This window comes from Heloderma suspectum, chromosome 3 (assembly GCF_057233095.1).
Source record: "Heloderma suspectum isolate Gila_16-S chromosome 3, 16-S_ref, whole genome shotgun sequence".
Lineage (NCBI taxonomy): Eukaryota > Metazoa > Chordata > Lepidosauria > Squamata > Helodermatidae > Heloderma > Heloderma suspectum.
In genome coordinates this window covers 320292049-320310712 of record NC_139460.1, presented here as the reverse complement: position 1 = coordinate 320310712, position 18664 = coordinate 320292049, and the positions used below count along the sequence as shown (strand labels likewise).

At 48.7% G+C, this 18664-nt stretch overlaps 1 protein-coding gene and 1 non-coding gene across 7 annotated transcripts in view; both read left to right on the top strand.

Annotated features, from left to right (window-relative positions):
- The window catches only part of EIF4G1 (eukaryotic translation initiation factor 4 gamma 1), an 84165-nt gene that overhangs the window by 45715 nt on the left and 19786 nt on the right, over window positions 1–18664 (top strand). For all 6 annotated transcript variants that reach the window (XM_084847645.1, XM_084847642.1, XM_084847643.1 and 3 more), the window contains 5 exons: window positions 5933–6025; window positions 7830–7896; window positions 12761–13591; window positions 14754–14842; window positions 17029–17203. In XM_084847645.1, coding sequence (XP_084703771.1) covers window positions 5933–6025; window positions 7830–7896; window positions 12761–13591; window positions 14754–14842; window positions 17029–17203 — 1255 coding nt within the window. The remainder of the gene's footprint in view (window positions 1–5932; window positions 6026–7829; window positions 7897–12760; window positions 13592–14753; window positions 14843–17028; window positions 17204–18664) is intronic.
- On the top strand, window positions 17259–17335 carry LOC146351621 (small nucleolar RNA SNORD66). The gene has a single exon (XR_014789743.1). It is a non-coding gene; the product is annotated as a small nucleolar RNA SNORD66 (small nucleolar RNA).

Here is an 18664-nt window from a genome sequence, read left to right as displayed (position 1 = left end):
ACTACTTGGAAGACTGCTGCTGATCCTGCTCTCAGTCCTGAAAATAGCTGAATGGCCCTTGGTTTCACCCTGGCTCCTCCCAGATCCTGAGCTAAAAGTTCTCAACGAGGAACTCCTGACTCTGCTCTAGTCTACACAGGTGTTCTGAATTGCTGCTCCATAGTTACGAAACTCCCACACTGGAGTTTCCTCAACACTGGAACATCATCCTGAGTTGCTAAGAAGCCTTTTAATTTAGAGTCACTTCACAGTTTACTGAGTGCCATTGTTTCCTGCTGTAAATGGCAAAAGTGTGATGGGCAGAAGTGGCTTTCCCCAAACTGGTGCCCTCCAGGTGTCATTGCCAGCCAGTTTGCAACTTCTGGAGGGCGCCAGGTTGGGGGAAGGCTGGGCAGAAGCATAATCCCAATCTGAGAGAGTTATGACTGGCTGGTAACTTTCAGTCCAGTGAAGTTGGTGGACATGCAAACAGGTATGCTTTCGACACACAATTTAACTTGTGGAATTACCGACACAAGAAGCAGTGATAGTCAGGTAGTTAGATACCTGGGTTCATGAAAACAATTGGGTTCAAGACTGGTAGCCGCTATAGTTAAACAGAATCTCCATGCCAGCCTTCCCCAACCTGGAACCCTGAAGATGGGTTGGACTACAGTTCCCATCATGTTGGGGAAGGTTGCTCCTTGTATAGAGGTGATCTAATTTTGAGTACCTGGTGCAAGGGATAAAAAACAGGAAGGCTGTCTTACTCATGGCCTGCTTGTCGAGATTCCATAGGCTTGTGTTGGTCTTCTTGAGTAGATGAACTTTGGTGTGATCGAGCAAGGCGATTCCTGTGTCCTTAGGGAAGAATGGCTCCTCATCATAAGAAAATATGCACAAGTGTGCTGGATCATACCAAAGGCCTGCCTAGTCCAGCAGCCTATTTCCCACAGTGGACAACTAGATGCCTTTGGGAAGCTCATAAATAGAACACGAGCACAGTAGCTTTCCTCTGCTCATGTTCTCCAGCAACTGGTATTTAGAGGCATACTGGAGGTAATATATAGCCATCATGACTAGTAGCCATTGATAGGCTTCTCCAGTCCCTTTTAAAGCTGTCCAAGTTGGCAGCCATCACTACATCTAGTGGGGGTGAATTCATTCCGTAGTTAGTCATGCACACTAGTGGCTCCAGACTGCCACGTAGGGCTGTGAAAGGAACCTCACGTTAGCATTTTAGTGGCTAGAACAGCCTTCCCCAGTGTGGCACCCTCCAGGTGTGCTGGATTCCAATTCCCATCACCCCAGCCAACCTGGCCATCCTGACCAGTGATTGCTTGCTGGGGGTGATGGGAGTTGTAGTTCAACATCTGGAGGCCGCCAGGTTGAGGAAGGCTGCACTAGAAATACAATATTTTTAAAAAACTGTTAACCACAGGTAAAAGCACCATAAGACCAATCAGTTAAAGTCTTAATCTGGTGCTGAAAAGATAATGTAGCCGCTAGGCAAGTCTCCCTGGGGAGAGCATTTCACAGGCTGGGAACACCACTGAGAAAGCTGCTGGCCTTCTCTCTGGCTGTCACCCACCTCAATTCAGCTATCATAAAAGTTATGCATTAGTGTCTGGTCATGACTGTTGTCTGGATTGTAGCATTCTCTTGAAGGAGTAGGAAAAATCAGCTCTCTTAACCTTTTGCCAGCCAGTTTGATGTGAAGAGGCTGAAAGGATGGTTGAAGTGTCCCATTTGTGTTGAGTCATCTTGAGTGCTTACCCTCGTGTAGAGTTTGGCATATGGATGATACAGCCAAGCGTGTGCGCTCATTCAGATTTTGGCTTGCTTGTTTTTATTGCTGTCTTATGTGTTAGCTTCCTGGAGCCCTCTGGACATAGGGTGCTACCAGTTGGAAAAATATCCCTGTGGTATAGCATGTGGCTGTGTTGCGGAGATGAGCATGTCCACAGCGTGGGTGGGAGTGTGGGCTGAAACCAAATCCTGTGTTGCATAGGGCAAATGGACAGTCTGTGCTCAGTATGCTGACGTCCCTGTCCTGCCTTAGAACGTTCCATTCTCTGAGGAGGGGATATTCACCAAGTCACTGCACTTACCTCTTGTTTGGTGGGGATCTGCTTTTTAGGGTGTGTAGAGGTTTGGTGGGTATTTATACATCACCTTCAACGTACGTGGCACTTCACAGAGCTGAATAAACAAACAGGTCCCTGCCCCAAGAAGATGACAGTTGTCATTTTAACAGTGGAAGGGGCAGACAGAAGGGAAGGGAGAGGCAAGGATGAAAATCGGCAACTGCAGGTACATGTCTGTACATTTCGGTTGGAGAAGATACTTCACGGAAGGGGAAGGGTTTGAAGGGAAGCGGAAGGAGGAGAAAGACGTGGGACTACTTCCATGGCTAGAGATGTCTCCAGTGTGGTCCAGGACTGCAGTCTTTTGTAAACTTAAGATAGGAGTAAGGGTTGGTGCAGGAACTCTGGCCACTCATAGAGACTGTCCTTTCCACAGGAGCTGATCATGTGAAGCAGCCAACCAGGCAGACTGGGAAGTTTTTTCTCTCCACTGCCACATACACAGAAAGCTGTCTTATACCATATTAGGCTATTAGTCCATCTATATCAGTATTGTCTACATCAGGGCTTGTGTCCCTCCAGATGTTTTGGCCTTCAGCTCCCATCAGCCCTAGCCACCATAGCCAGTGGTGAGGGATGATGGAAGCTGGAAGCCAAAACATCTGGATGGCAACAAGTCGCCCACCCCTGGCCTACATTGGCTGGCAGTAGCTGTCTAGGATCTCAGGTGTTTCCCCTCACCTGATCCTTTTTTAACTGGAGATGCCAGGGATTGAACCTGGCCCCTTCTGCATGCAAAGCATGGGCTCTACCACTAAAGTACAGTCCTTCCAAGAAAAGGTTTTTTGGGGGTGGGGGGGATTTGGTTCATACATCTGGTGAGCCATTACACACAAATCATGTGGAGACAGCTATGTGAATTAACTTAAAGTTATTTCTACATGGTACCTATAATGCAGGGGTTGCAGAACTTCAGGCACAGGGACCAAACCTGGCCCGCCTAGGGCCCCAATCCGGACTCCCATGGTTCCCCATATGGCCACATCCTTTTCCCCTGCCCCACTACTTTCCCGCTGACCACCAGTTGGTGGTTTCCCAACTGCTTTTGTGCAGTTTTTTCCCCACTCTAAAAGGTTGAAATGCCTCTCCTAAGGTGTAGTTAATGGAAGTAAGAGCTTTCAACTAAAATATGCTGGTGTTTTAACCGTAAACCTTTTTCCTTCAGGCCCCCACTCACCACTGGAATGCAGCCCCTGAGAGTTTCTCTGAAATGGAACGAGGCCTTTGGGTTGAAAGTGGTTCAACACTTCTGCTATAATGTGTGCAACAGTTACATTGACATCAGTGGGACTTCGTTTCAAATTGTCTTGCTAGATCAGACTCAAGTCCACCTAGTCCTGCTTCCAATATTGGCCAGCCAGATGACAAATACACGCTCACAATGCAGGACAGGAAGATGACAGTTACCTCCTGCTTTTTGTCCCCAGAATCTAGTACTCTGAGATACACTTGACCCTAGACATGGAGGTTCCATTTAGGTCAGGGGTGAGCAACTGGGAGGTCCAGGGGCAGCCAGTTTCTCCCTCTCCCACCTTCCCAGCCTGAACTGGGAGCAGGGAAAATTTTTAATTTCACCAGTTTGCCCCAACACTTGAAAGAAGCTTCTCGTTGGCTCCACTGGGAGACTTTTCTCATATGGGCATGTTTGTGGGAGAGTCAGGTGGCTCTGTCCACTTTTTGCTTCGGCCCTGTCTGCTCCTGGTATGCTGGCCCCAGAAGGTTAGTCACAAGCCCCAAGGCTGGAAAAGGTTCTCCACCCGATTTAGGTAGTATAGATGAGATACTTTGTGCATTTCAGTAGAAATGCTACATGTTCAGCTGTTGTGACTAATAGAAATAGGTAGACCTCTGCTCCATGAATTAGTCTAACCCTTAAAAATCCGTCTAAACTAGTGACTATTGCCTTATCATATGGTAGTGAATTTTGTAACCTAGTGTAAATGTATTTTAGATTGATGTATACAGTTGGGGTTTTTTAACATCCCTGAGCCTCAGCTGAATGTTAGTATATAGTGCATAACTGTTGTTTATGTCGTGGACTGTTGTTAGGTTGTTAGTTGCCCTGGGCTCTTTATGAGAAAGGGTGGGTATAAATCCAGTCAATCAATCAAAGATGAATCTATATGAAGCTGTCTGCCACGGAATCAGACCAATGGTCAAGCATACCCCGTATTGTGCATTCTGCCTGGTAGTGGTTGTATAGTGTCTCAGCCAGAGATCTCCCAGCCTCAGTTTCCAAGAGGTCAGGGACTGAATCGGGGAACTGTTGCATGTAAAGCATGTGCTTTCCCTCTGAACAATAGCACTTTCCCAGGAGCTTTCACACACAAACACTGACCATGTCTACTGTCATGTGGTAATGATGGAACCCATCTCATAGCAGGGGGAGGGCAAAATATTATCGCACCCTAAGAGTATGATGCAACTACTCCACTTAAGAGCAGAGCTAGCCAATGAGTGAGTGCATTTCCCAGAGCATTGTGACATGGCTCAGGATACGTCAGAATGCATGGACTGTCCTATTGGGAAAGATAGGGGGAGGGCTGACCCATTAGGGAGAGAGCGCAGGGAGAAGCCTTCACATTTTATTCTCCTCCAGTGCCGTGTTCCATTTTCCCAAGGTGCAGTGTGCCTCTGCCTCAGGTGCGAGCTCTGGGTGCTGTGGGAGGAGGCTGGCCGCCTGAGCCTTGTATTTGCTCACTCAGCTGCTGTGTCCAGACCTGCCAAACAGAGCTTACTTGTGACCTCATCAGTTGCTGCTAAGGATCTGTCTTCCCGTTGCTCCCTCCTGCAGCCACCCACCCTGGGCGCTCAGGGCCAGGAGGAGGAGTCTGCTTCCTCCTGGCCTCAGCCCTGTGGTAGGGCGGGAGGGGGAGCTCGGGAAGTGCGGCAAGCTTTAAATGACATGGCAGCTGGCTTGAGCAAGGTTGCCCCCCTGTCATGGGTGGTGTGAGGTCCTTGCCAAGCACGAGTTGTTGTAGGTTGACTTCAGGCCTCCGCGTGGACCACCAGAAGCTGGACAGGCTGCCTCCGAGGTTTCCTGCACCAGTAAGATTTTTGGTGGGCCATGGGCCCATAAGGAGCAGAGTTCCCTATAAAGTGGGATTAGACATATCTATGGAGGTTAGCTCTGTCAGTAGACAAATTCATGGACGATAAAGCTATCTATGGCTACTAGCCATGATGGTTATAGATTGCCTCCAATATCAGAGGCAGTATTCCTCTCAGGACCAGTGACTGGGGAACATGAGCCAGAGGGTGCTAGCTAATTCATGTCCTGCTTGTGGGCTTCCCGTGGCCACTGTGGGAGCAAAATTCTGGACTACATAGGCCTTTGGTCTGATCCAGCACGACTCTTCTTAATGGAATAGCTATTAATAGCTAAGCAGAACTTCCATGTTCCGAGATAATATATCTTTGAGTAGTAGGTGCTGGGAACAAACTGGAAAGAACTGCTTCTGTTTTGTGAGTTTCCCTGTGGTATCTAGCTGGCCACTGTTGGAAACAGAATGTTGTACTAGGCAGAACTTTAGCTTTGATCCTGCAGGGCTGATCTCTTTTTATGCCTTTTTCCTAATTGTGCACACTGCTTGAGTGCACTGGGCCAGCCCACTCATCCAATCCCAACATTTGCTGCAGACATCTCTGTGCTTACTGTGAGGGTGGCAAACAGGTCATGCTTCAGTGTTCAGTAGTACCTAAGGAAAGTGACAGTGCATTCTTACCGATACACCTTCTCTTAAAGCAGCCCTGCTTTTGTTTACCCTGCTTAAAGCAAGTTTTTCTCTTCTTCCATGGCTTCACAGATCCGAATACGAGATCCAAATCAGGGTGGCAAGGATATCACAGAGGAAATAATGTCTGGTGCTAGAACTTCCTCTACCCCCACTCCTCCACAGGTAAGACATGTTTTGCCTCCTCTGCTTTGTTCTTCATCCTCTACAGTTAAGGGGTCCCTCAAACTCCCATCATGTTCCAATTTTTCTGACATTTCAGAGATAAGGACTCTGGGACCAGTTCACACAGCCAGCTTCCCTTGCATGTGAATGATTATGGCCCATGTAGTGAAGTTCATGCAGGAAGATAATGTGGACTGATCCACCCACAGCTTTTGCAATTCCTGTGACTTTGGTGCTGTGAACATGAAAACTGGTATATGTAGGCTCACGTTAGCATTTCCCCAAGTGATCAAAGGTGTGTTTGTGCCAAGGTCAGGCTACAGCTACCTTTGTGGTGACGAGGCTTTAGCTTTGTGAGCTTGCCCTAGTTCCTATACCATTCTGCATCTAATATATCTCCAAGTGTTTTGTAGTTAGTCAGTCTTTGGGTGCTGGTCAGTTATTTTTCCGCAATGGAGAGCTTTTCTAGTTCTTTCTCTCTGCAGCATCTTGTGGTTGGTTCAAACATTTAAAATGTCTCTGTGCAACACAGCCCAGCTGTGTTCAGATCGAAAATGTGACCTGTCTCCTCTACAGATATATCTGTGTTGCTTTGAGAATATTTCCTGGGACAAATTGATTTTTTTAATTATTATTTTGAGCCTCTGCAGTTGCGAAAATGGATTCCATAAGGCTGCGGCTTTATGTGGAAGTTCCAAGTCCTGCATTGGATCAGGCTTTCCCATCCCGGTTCCCTCCTGATGGTTTGGACTTCAACTCCAGCCAGCATGGGCAATGGTCAGGATTGCTGGGGGTTATAGTACAAAACATCTGGAGGGCACCAGGTTGGAGAAGGCTGCATTAAGTTCTCACCATGGATGTATCCCTGGCAGCGGTTGGACTGCATCCCCTGAAGAAAACATGAAATGCTTGAACTGGGCCTTAGTCTTCTGGGGATCCTTTCCTTGGAGAGATGGAAGCAATGGCTACAGGTTTTTTTGAAAGTTGCCCTGGACTGGATGGGAGCTGACTTCAGTGAAATATTTTTTTAGAGCTGTAGGGTGATGGGAGGGAGGTGTTGATGGCGATGCAGTTCATTTATTTTCATAAGTGCATAAAAGTCTCTTGGCTATTTGTTGAAGTAGGGAAAGCAACATTCAACCACAGTAAAACAGATACATAAGCCAATATGATAAAACACTATGAAGGATCTAATGGGGAAAGGCACATTAAAAAAATTCAGTTTTTTTTAATCCTCAGCTTTATTAAGCTGGCAGTGCAAACTAAGCTCAGATGGAGCCTCCTTGGAGGCAGAGCATTCCTTAGTAAATTCAGAAGAGGTGAAAGGATTTCACTATGCACATTTTTATTTATGGAGGTATTTTTTCCAGTGGGTGATGTACAGGGGCCCACGAATTTTGGCTGACTACATTAGCTAGCCATAACTTGGGCTTACCCCAGCCCATCCCCTGAGACTGAAGGGCGGGGGAGGGGGAGTCGTGTCTTTGTTGTGACATTGAGATTTGGAGGTGCTCGGGCTACCTGAAAGGCCCAGCACAGCAGTGGAGGCAAGCCTTCAGCTGCCAGATGCTTTCTGAGCCTCTCCAGCACAATGACAGGAAGAGGCATGGCCTCTTCCTGTGTGCCACATAGGCGTGGGAGCGCTCGTCAGATTTGAAAATGCACTCACCGGGGGTGAGCGTACTTGCAGACCTCAATGATGTAACTGAAACAGTAGCAAGAAATACTGTATAGGGTGGAGTGGAGATCTGTCTTCATTTGTCCTGCCCTTCCTTAACCCTTCTTTCCCCCTCTGTTTTCACAGGCCGGAAGCGGTCCAGAGCCACAGGCCAATGGAGAGACACCCCACGTAGCTGTTATTGTCCGGCCAGGTATGAAGTTTGACAGACACATGTGTTTGGCTAAATCTGATGGAGGGAGGGATAGCGTCTTCCTATCCCTTCCTCTGTCCAGCTAATGTGAGGTGGACAGAATTCCAGGAAGTGACCACTGAGGGGCTGGGACAGTATTTCTAGTGCAACTAGGTTTTCTTCTCTATGGGAGCAGACATACTGGAAAGCTGACCCCATGCACAATTCAGCATCCTGATTCTAAGATATTTATCTCCATCTGTCTGTATTGCCTGGTGGGGAACATTGCAGCCAGAGATGGGGAGGCACCAAGTCTGAGCTCGAACTTGATTTGTCAGTGGGCGAGTGGCTTCAACAACTGATTATGCAAACTAAGCAAATAGATGAAATATGCTCCATTCATATATTTCTTTACGGGCATCTGAATCCAGCTTTTCACATGGCATACAGTTTTGTCGCCATGTTGGACTGAAGCCAAAAGGCATTCAGATTTCAAATTGACATCAGCTTAGCTTAAAAAATGTATGTCTTTGATTCTTGGCGAACAGCCTGAGAAATGACAACTGTGCAATTGGGCTGACATCTGGTTCTGCCAGTTTTGTTCTGCCTCTGTGATGGAATTATTTAGAATATTGAAAATCCATGCAGCATCACTTCTTTCCCTCCAGAGAGTTGTGCAAACACAGGAGCCCCCATAAAACTGAGTAAAACACTATTCATGTGGTCCCATTTCATTATTAGCAAATTAAGCCTATGGCTCTGTATGATGGAGAATCTTTTTTGGTTTGATGTGTAAATTCAGTTCCAGAGAAGCTCTTGAGGGCCACATTTCAGGGGTGGGTGAGGCTGAGGGCAAAAGGGGCTTGCCAACAGTAGCAAGTTATAGTGACTTAAATCTTGTACTGCCAACAAATACACCTTAGAGCAGGGGTCCCCAACCCCCGGGCCGCGGACCGGTACCGGTCTGTGGCCTGCTAGCAACTGGGCCGCAGGGGTGTGCGAAACCCCCTCACCTGCGGTCCATGGGGTGGGGGGAGGTGATCCGTGTCCCCCCCCCCCCCCCCGAAATCCTCCCTGGCTGGCTCTGCTCCGTGGCGAGTCTGTGGAGCTGCTGGCCAGCTCTGGCTGTTGGCGGACCTCCGGCCGCTGGGATGCAAATGGTGTCCGCATAGCGGACGCCATTTGCGTCCCTGTTCTTCAAGTAATAGGCTACGCAAATCTTTACGTAGCCGATTACTGCAAAGAATAGGGACGCAAATGGCGTCCGGAAGTCCGCCAGCAGAAACCCCCGCCCCTGGTCCATGGAAAAATTGTCTTCCATGAGACTAGTCCCTGGTGCCAAAAAGGTTGGGGACCGCTGCCTTAGAGGCATTGCAACCTTTTAGAATGTGGGGGGGGGCACACAAAAGCCAGGAAACCACCCAACAATTGATGAATGGGGAAAAGGGGATGGGGCCAGGTGAAGGGGGTGTGGCCCTCTGGGGAACTCCAGAGGGGCCCCCGATTTCTCCCTCATGCCTGAGGTTCTCTGCAACTGCTATTTGCATTGCCATATTGCAGAACTTTTATCATGTTTATTTGTATACCCGGTTACTGCACTCACAGAGTGGGATTCACAGTAGATACGACATAACTATTGACCTCATCACAAAAATGAACAACTCAAAACAATTGCAGAACAATTTCAGTAATGAATACCATACTCGTCCCTAACAACTTGTTTCACGTCTGTGTTTTTTCATTGAATTTTAGTTCATTCAGAATCTTGCCTTGCAGAAAAGCAGTCCTCGTTCGGGATTGTGCTGGTTGATAATTCTGATGAAGGTGCCCACCTTTAGAGCTGCCAGTTTTGCAGCTGCCTGTACCTTCTTGTGCATTCTTCATCAGCGTTGCAAGCTTTTTGTACTTGATTGGTGGATTAATAGCTGATTTATCAGTGGGGCTGAGAGCTGACGGCACGGTTCTTTTGTGTGTGGAGGCTATTTCGTTCTGGTGTGTCATAATGGGGCATTAAATAAGAGAATCTCTTGACAGTGGATCCTCTCATCCGGAGTAACTCATTAAGGTGCAGGTTCCTCTTACCACTCCCCTCAGTATCCTGTCCCCCAAAGCAGCTCATGTGATGCTTTCAGTAATACACAAGTTCTTGTTGCCAGGTAATGGCCCCTGATTCCAAGTGTTCTCTGCTCTGGCCACTAGGAGGCAGGGTCTTTCAAAGAAACAGTAGGCCAGAGCTGGAGCATGAAATTGAGTCCTGCTGTTCTAGGAGAAGTTCAGACCTTTTAGCTACATGCTGTGTCTGGACTACAATATTTCAAACACGTTCTCTATAGTGTGGCTTTGGGTTGTTTGATTAATTAGTTTAAAAGGCCAGTCAACTTAAAAAAAAACTTCAGTGGCTGGACAACCCTACTCTTGTGAACGTCCCTCGCTCAACTCCTCCTTAGTATACATTGGCACTCTGCAAGACACTGTCTGTTTGCAATCAGGATAAACTCATCGTGTGAAATCAGTGTAGTGTCTGCTAATTCAGGATACAGATTTGAGTTTTTTGTTGAGTTCATGTTTTTTAAAATTTCCAGATTTCCTTTGCCTCTCTTCTGCCCGTCCCCGTCTTTTCTCTTACAGTTTTCACCGTGCCCTTCTTGGGTGCCTTTATGCCGTCCATCTTCATGGATAGGCCTGCAAATATTTGCTTAAACTGCTGTTAGCTGCCCTGAGCCCTCAGGATAACATAACTTGGGTGAGGAACGTGTAGCCCTCCAGATGTTGCTGGACTACAACTCCCATAATCCCTGACCGCTGTGCTGGCTGGTGCTAATGGAAGGTGGTCCAACAATATCTAGAGGGCCACGCATTCCCCATCCCTGACATAAATAAAGAATTCTTGCTCACAGACACCCCGCCCCCTTTTGCCTTAAATTCCTTCCTAAAACATGCATCTGCTGTGCAGTCCAAATGTATTGCACTTTTCAGCGTGTTTTCTTTCAGTGGTGCATTGTGGCCGGACTGGGTCCTCCAGCAGTTTCATGGAGAGGCTCGGGCAATGTGCCAAGCCAGGCTGTATCCTTTTGTTCTCAAGCATGAGCTCCTACAACAGTCACCGATGAGGGCAAATTACTCCTGGGGTTCCTGTTACGGCTCTCCATGGCACTTCTCAGGCCTAGGACCTGCTGCACTTCTCCCCAGCCCCCTGCCTCTGCTTCATACATGGCCTTTAGCAATAAAACCCTCACCCATGTCCACTTGGCCTGCTACCACTGCAGTGGCATTCGGAAGCCTTAGAGCAGGGGCAAACAACACAAAGCCCACCTTGGATGGATGGATGATGATGCTGGCTGGGGCCGATGGGAGTTATAGTCTAAACCATCTGGAGGTTTTCAACTTGCCTACCCCTGCCTTAGAATCCCCGAGAAACAATCTTCCCAACGGGGTGCTCTTCAGATCTTCGGGACTTCAACTCCCATCATCCCCGGTCAGCAGGGCCAGTGATCAGGAATTCTGGGACGTTTGGCCCAAAACATCTGGAAGGCATGTTGGGGAAGGCTGCCTAGAAACAATACAAAACCTCTTCATTTGGCAAGCATGGGAGTAGAGTAGCTCTTGTCATAAAACACTCACGAAACCTATTAAATGGCGGTGTTGTCTGGCCTGAGCTTCCAAGTGGTGGTATTTATTTATGTGCATGGCACTGTACAAAATGCAAGAAGACAGGACCCTGCCCCAGTGAGCTTGCAGTAGACATTTCGACACAGGGGAGATAACTGAGGAAGGAGAAGTAGATGGAAGCATAGGTAAACCAAGGAAGAACATGCTTTTTTATTTGTTACATTTATTTTTTATTTAATATATTAGGACCCCACCGTTCCATAAAATATGCTGAAGGAGGCTTAGGTGTCATTAGAGTGTGCTATGGGGACTAAGCAGGGAGAGATGTGAAGGAAGTAAGAGAGGTGGCATTGGAAGCCTTCAACCTTTTCATCTTGGAGTAATCTTTAATCCTAGCCTCTGCCCCATGGGGCCAACTTCTTCCTTTTTAAAATCATATATGTTCATCTTTATTCTCCCCTCCCTCTGTTTTTCTCCTTCTTTTAAAAACAAACCCTACACAAGGAGAAGGAAGATATGTGGTTGTTTGTGCAACCCACCTTGTTTCTGGGCATTGCCCTCTTCTGGGTGCTGCTGTCACCTTTCAGTTGAAGTAGCCTAAATAGATAAGTAAATATGAATCGGCTAGAGCCATGCCATGTCTTAGGTTTTCTTGGAACACCGTTTCATAACTTTTTCCCTGCAGAACTCGCTTGTCTGCTCCTATTTGCAAAGTGACTTTGCAAAAATAAGTCCAGAAAGGTTACCATCCTACCCACATTTGGCTGGTTTCATCCTTTGTGACCTGAAAGTTCCTTCTCACTATGAGTGACCAGCTACATGGCCTGACTTGGAAGCAGTTGAACCTCTTTCAGCGCAGGGAACGGATTCAATTTTCGAAAAGCTCTCGGGGGCCACATTCCACTGCTGGGTGGGACCCAAGGTAAAAGTGGCAGGGCCCAAGACCCCAAATACCAGCTTATTTTAGCGGGAAGCTCTTCTTGCCAGTAACTGAGCCATAGGGGAGGCATTTCAGCCTTTTAGAATGGGGGGAAAACTGTGCAAAAGACGGGAAACCACCAAACAATTGGCGGTTGAGGGTGGGGCCCGGGGAAGGGGGTGAAGCCATTTGGGGAATCCCAGAGGGCCGGATTTGCTCTACTGGCCTGAGGTTCTGCACCCCTTCTTTACAGGTTGGAGGTCCCTGTTGCTCTTGTCCCTTGAGATTGGACAGCAAAACCAATCTGTGTCTTTCGTGCACCTCACCACTCAACACCTCATCTCCTTCCTTTTACAGATGATCGTCCCAAGACCAGCCAAGCAGTAAGTAAACCGGTTCCCTTGGAGACTAGTAAATCGGCGTCCCCGTCTCCTCCACCGCCCCTCATACCGGAGGCAGAGCTGGTGACGCTGGTGCACCCAGACAGCCCCGTTGCAGTGGACACTACAGACGAGCCGCCGGAGGTCCCCGCAGACATCCTCGAGCCCATTAGCGCCACCACTACAGTGCCAGGGCCCCCCGTGCTCCCTGAGGATGTTCCCACCTTGGACACAGAGTCTCGGGAGGAGGCAGCTGCTAGCCCAGTTTTGGAGCTTCCTCCCCAGACAGAAATGCCGATGGAGGAAGAGCTGGTGCCAGCAGAGACAGTGACTACCCAGCAGGAGGCTCCTCAGTCTGTGGAGCTTCCTGTCACACTGCCTGCGGCCCCCTCAACCCCGCCACCGTCGCTGGAGGAAGTCTCCGAGGGGCCAGTGGAGTCCAATGGCATGTTGGAGGAGGGAATTCCAGAGCCCGCGCCAGAGGCCCTCCCGCCCCAGCCAGATTCAGTCATGGAGTCACCCATTGCTCAGCCTGAGGAGCTGGCCGTGCCTTATGGGCTGGGGGCCTTGGGCAAGCCGGAGGCCGAAGAGCTCGAGGAGCAGCCTGAGTCGGACGTCAGCCCCATCTCTGAGCCCGAGGAGGTGAAGGCCGAGGAGTTGGTGGCCCCGCTAGCCACGCCGCCTGCCGATGAGGAGGAGCCGGAGCCAGAGGAAGAGGAGGAGGAATGTGAGGAGCCGGTTGAGATGCCAGAGCAGAGTGCCCAGCCAGCAGCTGCACCCTTGGAGGCCATGGAGGTGACTGCGCAAGGTGAGTGCTGTATACCCCGAGGCCAAACCAGCAGCAGCCAGTGAAAGGGCAAGGGACTGTCAAGCTTTAAGAAGGCTACAGTGTGCGGCAATCCCCGATTACTTATGGTAGCCCGGGGTAGCATCTTGTGGCCCTCCAGGTGTTTTGGCCTACAACTCCCATCAGCCCTAGCCAGCATAGCTAATGCTGAGGGATGCTGGGAGTTGTAAGCCAAAACATCTGGAGGGCCACAAGTAGCCCACTCCTGTGTAGACCATTTGTGCATTGTTGTTATTGAACAATTCACAGAATCAGTTGTTCTGAGGGCTGAGTTACAATCCAGCTCCCTGAGGCCTTTCCTCTTCAGTGTTTGCAGCAGTATTGCGACACAAACGCTGGAGGAGGCTTTCGGTCCATGGCAAGAGGTATTAAAACGCATGGGGTTGGTGCACTGAGGATTGGGGGGGGGGGGATTTTTAAAAAATGCATTTAGATAAGACTAAAGAGACACGAGGAAGAGAGAGCCTTAGGCTGTTATTAGCCTGGTGGGTGGTGGAGCTTTGCTCATGCACTTCTCTGTAAATACATGTATGCGCCTTTCAGGAGCTGTGAAAGGGTACCACAGTCGGTCCCAGAATGTCCTCCTCCAGTTGGGTGCCATACATTGGTCAGAAACAGCAAAGGTGTATGGGTTGTAGTTCCAGTACACTAAAGTAGCTATCCTATGCATGTTTAGACACAGAAAAGTCCTACAACTCCCAGCATTCCCTAGCCAGCCATGCTGGAGGAGCTGGAGGCAGTCTCCTGTACACCAGGAATCTATCATCCCACACGTATTTATGGTCTTCTACACTTGATGGTTCTTGCCAGCCTTACTATTCTAGGATTCCTAAGATTCCTATCCAACAGTATAGCATGTGTTCATGGCAAGTAAGCCACAACTTTTCTCAGGGAGGTAATAACAAATGTGTGTATCGGAAACATAACATTCCGCATTCCACGTGACGTTACCCTCATGAATTGACTGCATGGGGTTAATTTGCACGATTCCTATGTTAAGCTGCTGGTACAACGCCCCACCCCCCTTGATGAGTGGCAGCTGTCATTCAGTGGCAGGGACTACTCTCCTGTCAGTCCGTGGCTAGTGGCTCACCTTCCCCGACCCCTCTTCACAACCGTCTAGTGGCTGTATCGGTGCCAAAGAAGAAGCGAAAGTTGAAGGACCTGAACAAGAAGGAAGCTGTTGGAGACCTACTGGATGCATTCAAAGAGGTAGGTGGCCTCTGCAGTCAGAAGGTGGGGACCATAGCTGGATTCCTTGCCAGGCAAAGTAGAAGGATGTTCGTGGTCATTGGGCTCGGTGCCGCTGCCTCCCATGATTGCCTACACTACACTATGATCGCCTAAGGAATCCTTGAGAATTGTAATTCTGTGAGGGGCATCATCAATCATTCACAGATAATGCTCATTAATTTGGGTTTTTAGACCAGCCTTGTAAATAATCCCACAGAAGTTGCTAGTCTGCAAGATTTTTAACTAGCCTGCTGGGGCCTGGCAGAGGAGGGACAGAGAGCTGCATTTCTCTGCTGGCTGCAGAGGAGGGTTGGAGCACTCCAGCAGAAGGCTGAAAGAAGGACAGAGCACTCCAGCCCCGCTTTGCTGAGCTATTCACTTGCCTTCATGGAATTCCATGCACTCATTTGCTTGCAGTTCCTCATCACCTGTGGCTACCAGGCTAGCGCTTTTAAATACAAGGTTGTTTTTAAAGTAAGGGTTGAGGCAGGTGATAATGTAAGAAGAGATGTGTGGATTCCACAGCTACACCAAGCAAGCGTAGGCATTGGCATTGGCTTCAGATTTCAACATTTTGAAAAGCTTGGCTTTCATTATGAAACCTCTGAAGCCAGAAGGGAGGGCTGCTGAGCAGAGTTTACAGTGGTCAGGGAAACCACTGGGACGTCAGCACCCTACATATATCTCTGATTCTCCCCCAATCCCCATGACCAGCATAGATTGTGCAAATACCAAGGAGAGTCATGACAAAATAATATAGTAGGAAATTAACACCCTGTCCCAAATTATACCCTTTAAAAAACACTAAAAATATTCTTCTCCTCAAAAGAAATGTATTTATCAAAACTGCTCATAAAGGTATGCTCACCTTGTTAAGCATAGATATAATTGTATAAAGACTGTAAACTAATACAGTCTTTGAAAATATCTATACAAGGCAGCAAATGTATTTCCACCATCAGCTCTAGCAGCAACTAGTTAATAGTGTATCACAGACTTTGAAAACATCCACATCATTTGGATAACATTAGAAGTTTTATTTCAGAACACTGGGGTGGCTGTTGTTCTTTCAATCAGGTTGTTACATACCTCTCTTCACATTCATATCCTTGGTTATCACCATATATTGTCATTTTATCGTAACCAATACCCAGTTTGCTGTGGTAAACTCCTGTTTCTCTACAGTAAAGCCATTAACAGTGAAATGCAACCTTACCAAATGCTCAAAATAGATTATTCACACTGGGATAGAACAGAATAATTGATTGTTGGTTAAGTAGCCTATCCAGCATGAAAATAAGGTATCAGACCTCTAATTTCTTGCAAATTAAACAGGTTAAAACAGGAGGGCAGCCTTCCCCAACCTGGTGTCTCCCAGATGTTTTGGACTACAATTCCCAGCATTCCCAACCATTGGCCTTGCTGGCTGGGGCAGATGGGAGTTGAAGCCTAATTCCCACTGGCCCCTACCAGCTTGGCCAATGGTCAAGAATGCTGTGAGCTGTAGTCCAAAACAGCTGGAGGGCACCAAGTTGGAAAACTTCACAGTAAGGTATTGAAAGCCACCACGTAGTGCTTATTGTCAAGACAGGTGTGTATAAATGCATTAAAACTGGTGGCAGAAAGCATCATTAAGGACAGTCTCCTCCTCTGACCCCAAATGCTTGGTTGAATAAAGAGGGGTTGTCAGTGGAAGGCCTGAAGCTTTCACAGGGCCTCAGGATGGTGGGATTTCCAAAGCTGGAGAGCAGCCACCAAGAATGCCCTGTGGGAGGGCTTGGCTTAAGAGCACGCAGAACGTTTAGCAGCCATGCAAAACTGCAGTTCCCAGGATTCCTTTGGGGGAAGCCATGATGACTCAGCCAGTTGGGACCTGCTTGCATTCAGTAGCACAGATGTATCCTGTGTTCGTGCTGCTGCATGTGAGCCTCTGTTGAGTTGGGAGTCCTGGGGAAGGTGTGGGGTAGACAGGATAAGGCAGATGGAATCCCATGACCCACTGAAGAGGAAAGTGTTTTGTTCTCTGAGCTGCAGTTCTCACTGGGGATGTCTACTTGGGGGCTCAACTGTGTCTTGTTTGGCTGTTGAGCCCCAGCTGCCGTGGGTCTGTGTTGGGTCCTACCTTGGCCTATTCTTGATTTGTTCTTCTCTGCCTGCCTTGTTAGGTCAGTGAGGGTGGCTCTGAGACAGAGAACAACCCCCCTGTGCCAGCCCCAGAGCCTGAGGAGCCTGCCCCAGTGCGTTCCCAGGAGGAGGCTGAGGAGACCTGGGAAGAGAAGGAGGACAAACTAGACCCTGAGAAGGTCAAGCAGGCAGACCAGAAGTACGACTACAAGGAAGGTGAGCCTGAGTTGGGTGGCGGTCGTTGTCCTTTTCTCGTGGCTTCCTGTTGAGCCTCCTGTGATGACCTCCATTTTGAGCCATCGTGTCTGGGCCACTGACACACCATGATGGAACTGAGGATCTGAGCAGACTCTTTCATCCTGGGAATTGTTGGGTTTTCTTGGACTACTGCAGCAGCTTCACAGAAATGCCCCTCCACCAATCCTATCACTTGAATGTGGAGTACCAATACAGGACGGTTCGTGCATTACCCTTTTTAGTAGGGCATCATCTTTACAGAAGCTGTATTGTGACTGTATCGGCTCCTGGTCCCAACAGCTGGTAGAGAGGCCCATGTGGCCCGACAGCCCCCTTCCGGTGCGTGCCTTGCTCCTCACTCCAGCAAGCTGTGAACCCCTGTTGCTGTCGCCACCAGTGCTGGTGGTGGCAGCCACTTGCCTGTAGAGCAACTCTGGCTTTTCCTTGCTGGAAAGAACAAGAAAGTAGCAACCTGGGCTGTGCATATTCCCCCCTCCCTCAGCAACAGCAGCTTTTCCTTGATGCTGGGAGAGGAAGAACAGAATAGCAAATAATCACCAGAGAGAGAAATTACAACAGCTCTTTGCAGTGCCTTCCTCATTTTCTCTGGCAAGGAAAAGCTGTTTTGAAAGTAAGGTTGTGAGGACTTAGGATCGCAGCTTGCCGAGAATGCAGGGTATGTGTGGCCACTCCCAACACCTGTTCTGCCTCTTGGAACCAGAGCCCAGCATGGGCACAAAGATGCAGGGGGTGTTGTAAATGTGTTGCATCTTCAAGAGATTAATCTCGGAAATACCTCGGTTACTCGGAGTAAACTGGCTGTGAGGAAGATATGGGGACCCCATAGGCAACAACAGTAGTTGCTGCTACATAAAAAGAGCAGCCATGACTGCCATGCAACAGCAGCTGTGGCTGCCAGGTGCTGTACAGAGTAGAGAAGCCAGGCAGCCCCCAGGCAGCCCTGCCTAGAGATCTAGCAGTCTGTGTTAGATCATCAGGATGGGGCTGGAAGACCAGGATGTGTGAGTACAAGAGTCAGAAAGACAGTCAAGGATGTAAGGAAGGTGGGTAACAGCATCTGCCAGGCACCTGTGGGAAGATGATACTGAGTGGTCCGCAATTCTGTTTGCCGGGGCAAGAGTGCTGTCGCTCTCTGGCAGGGACTGCCTCCTCAATAACCATTGTCTTCCAAGACCCTCTAAAGCCCATTGCACGTGCAAGGACAGACCTCCCCCCGCCCTTGCCTTCTCCAATTTGAAGAGGAGGGCCAAGAACCAGTCTTTCCACCCTCCTTCCCAGCTCCAAGCATGGAGCTGACTTGTGGAGCAGGGAATTGTTCCTGATCTCGCACCATGATGCCGTATGAGGTCAGGAATAAGACCTCCCACCCCTTGAGGGAGAGGCGGCATCCTGACAATCACAAACATTTGGTTGTCCAGA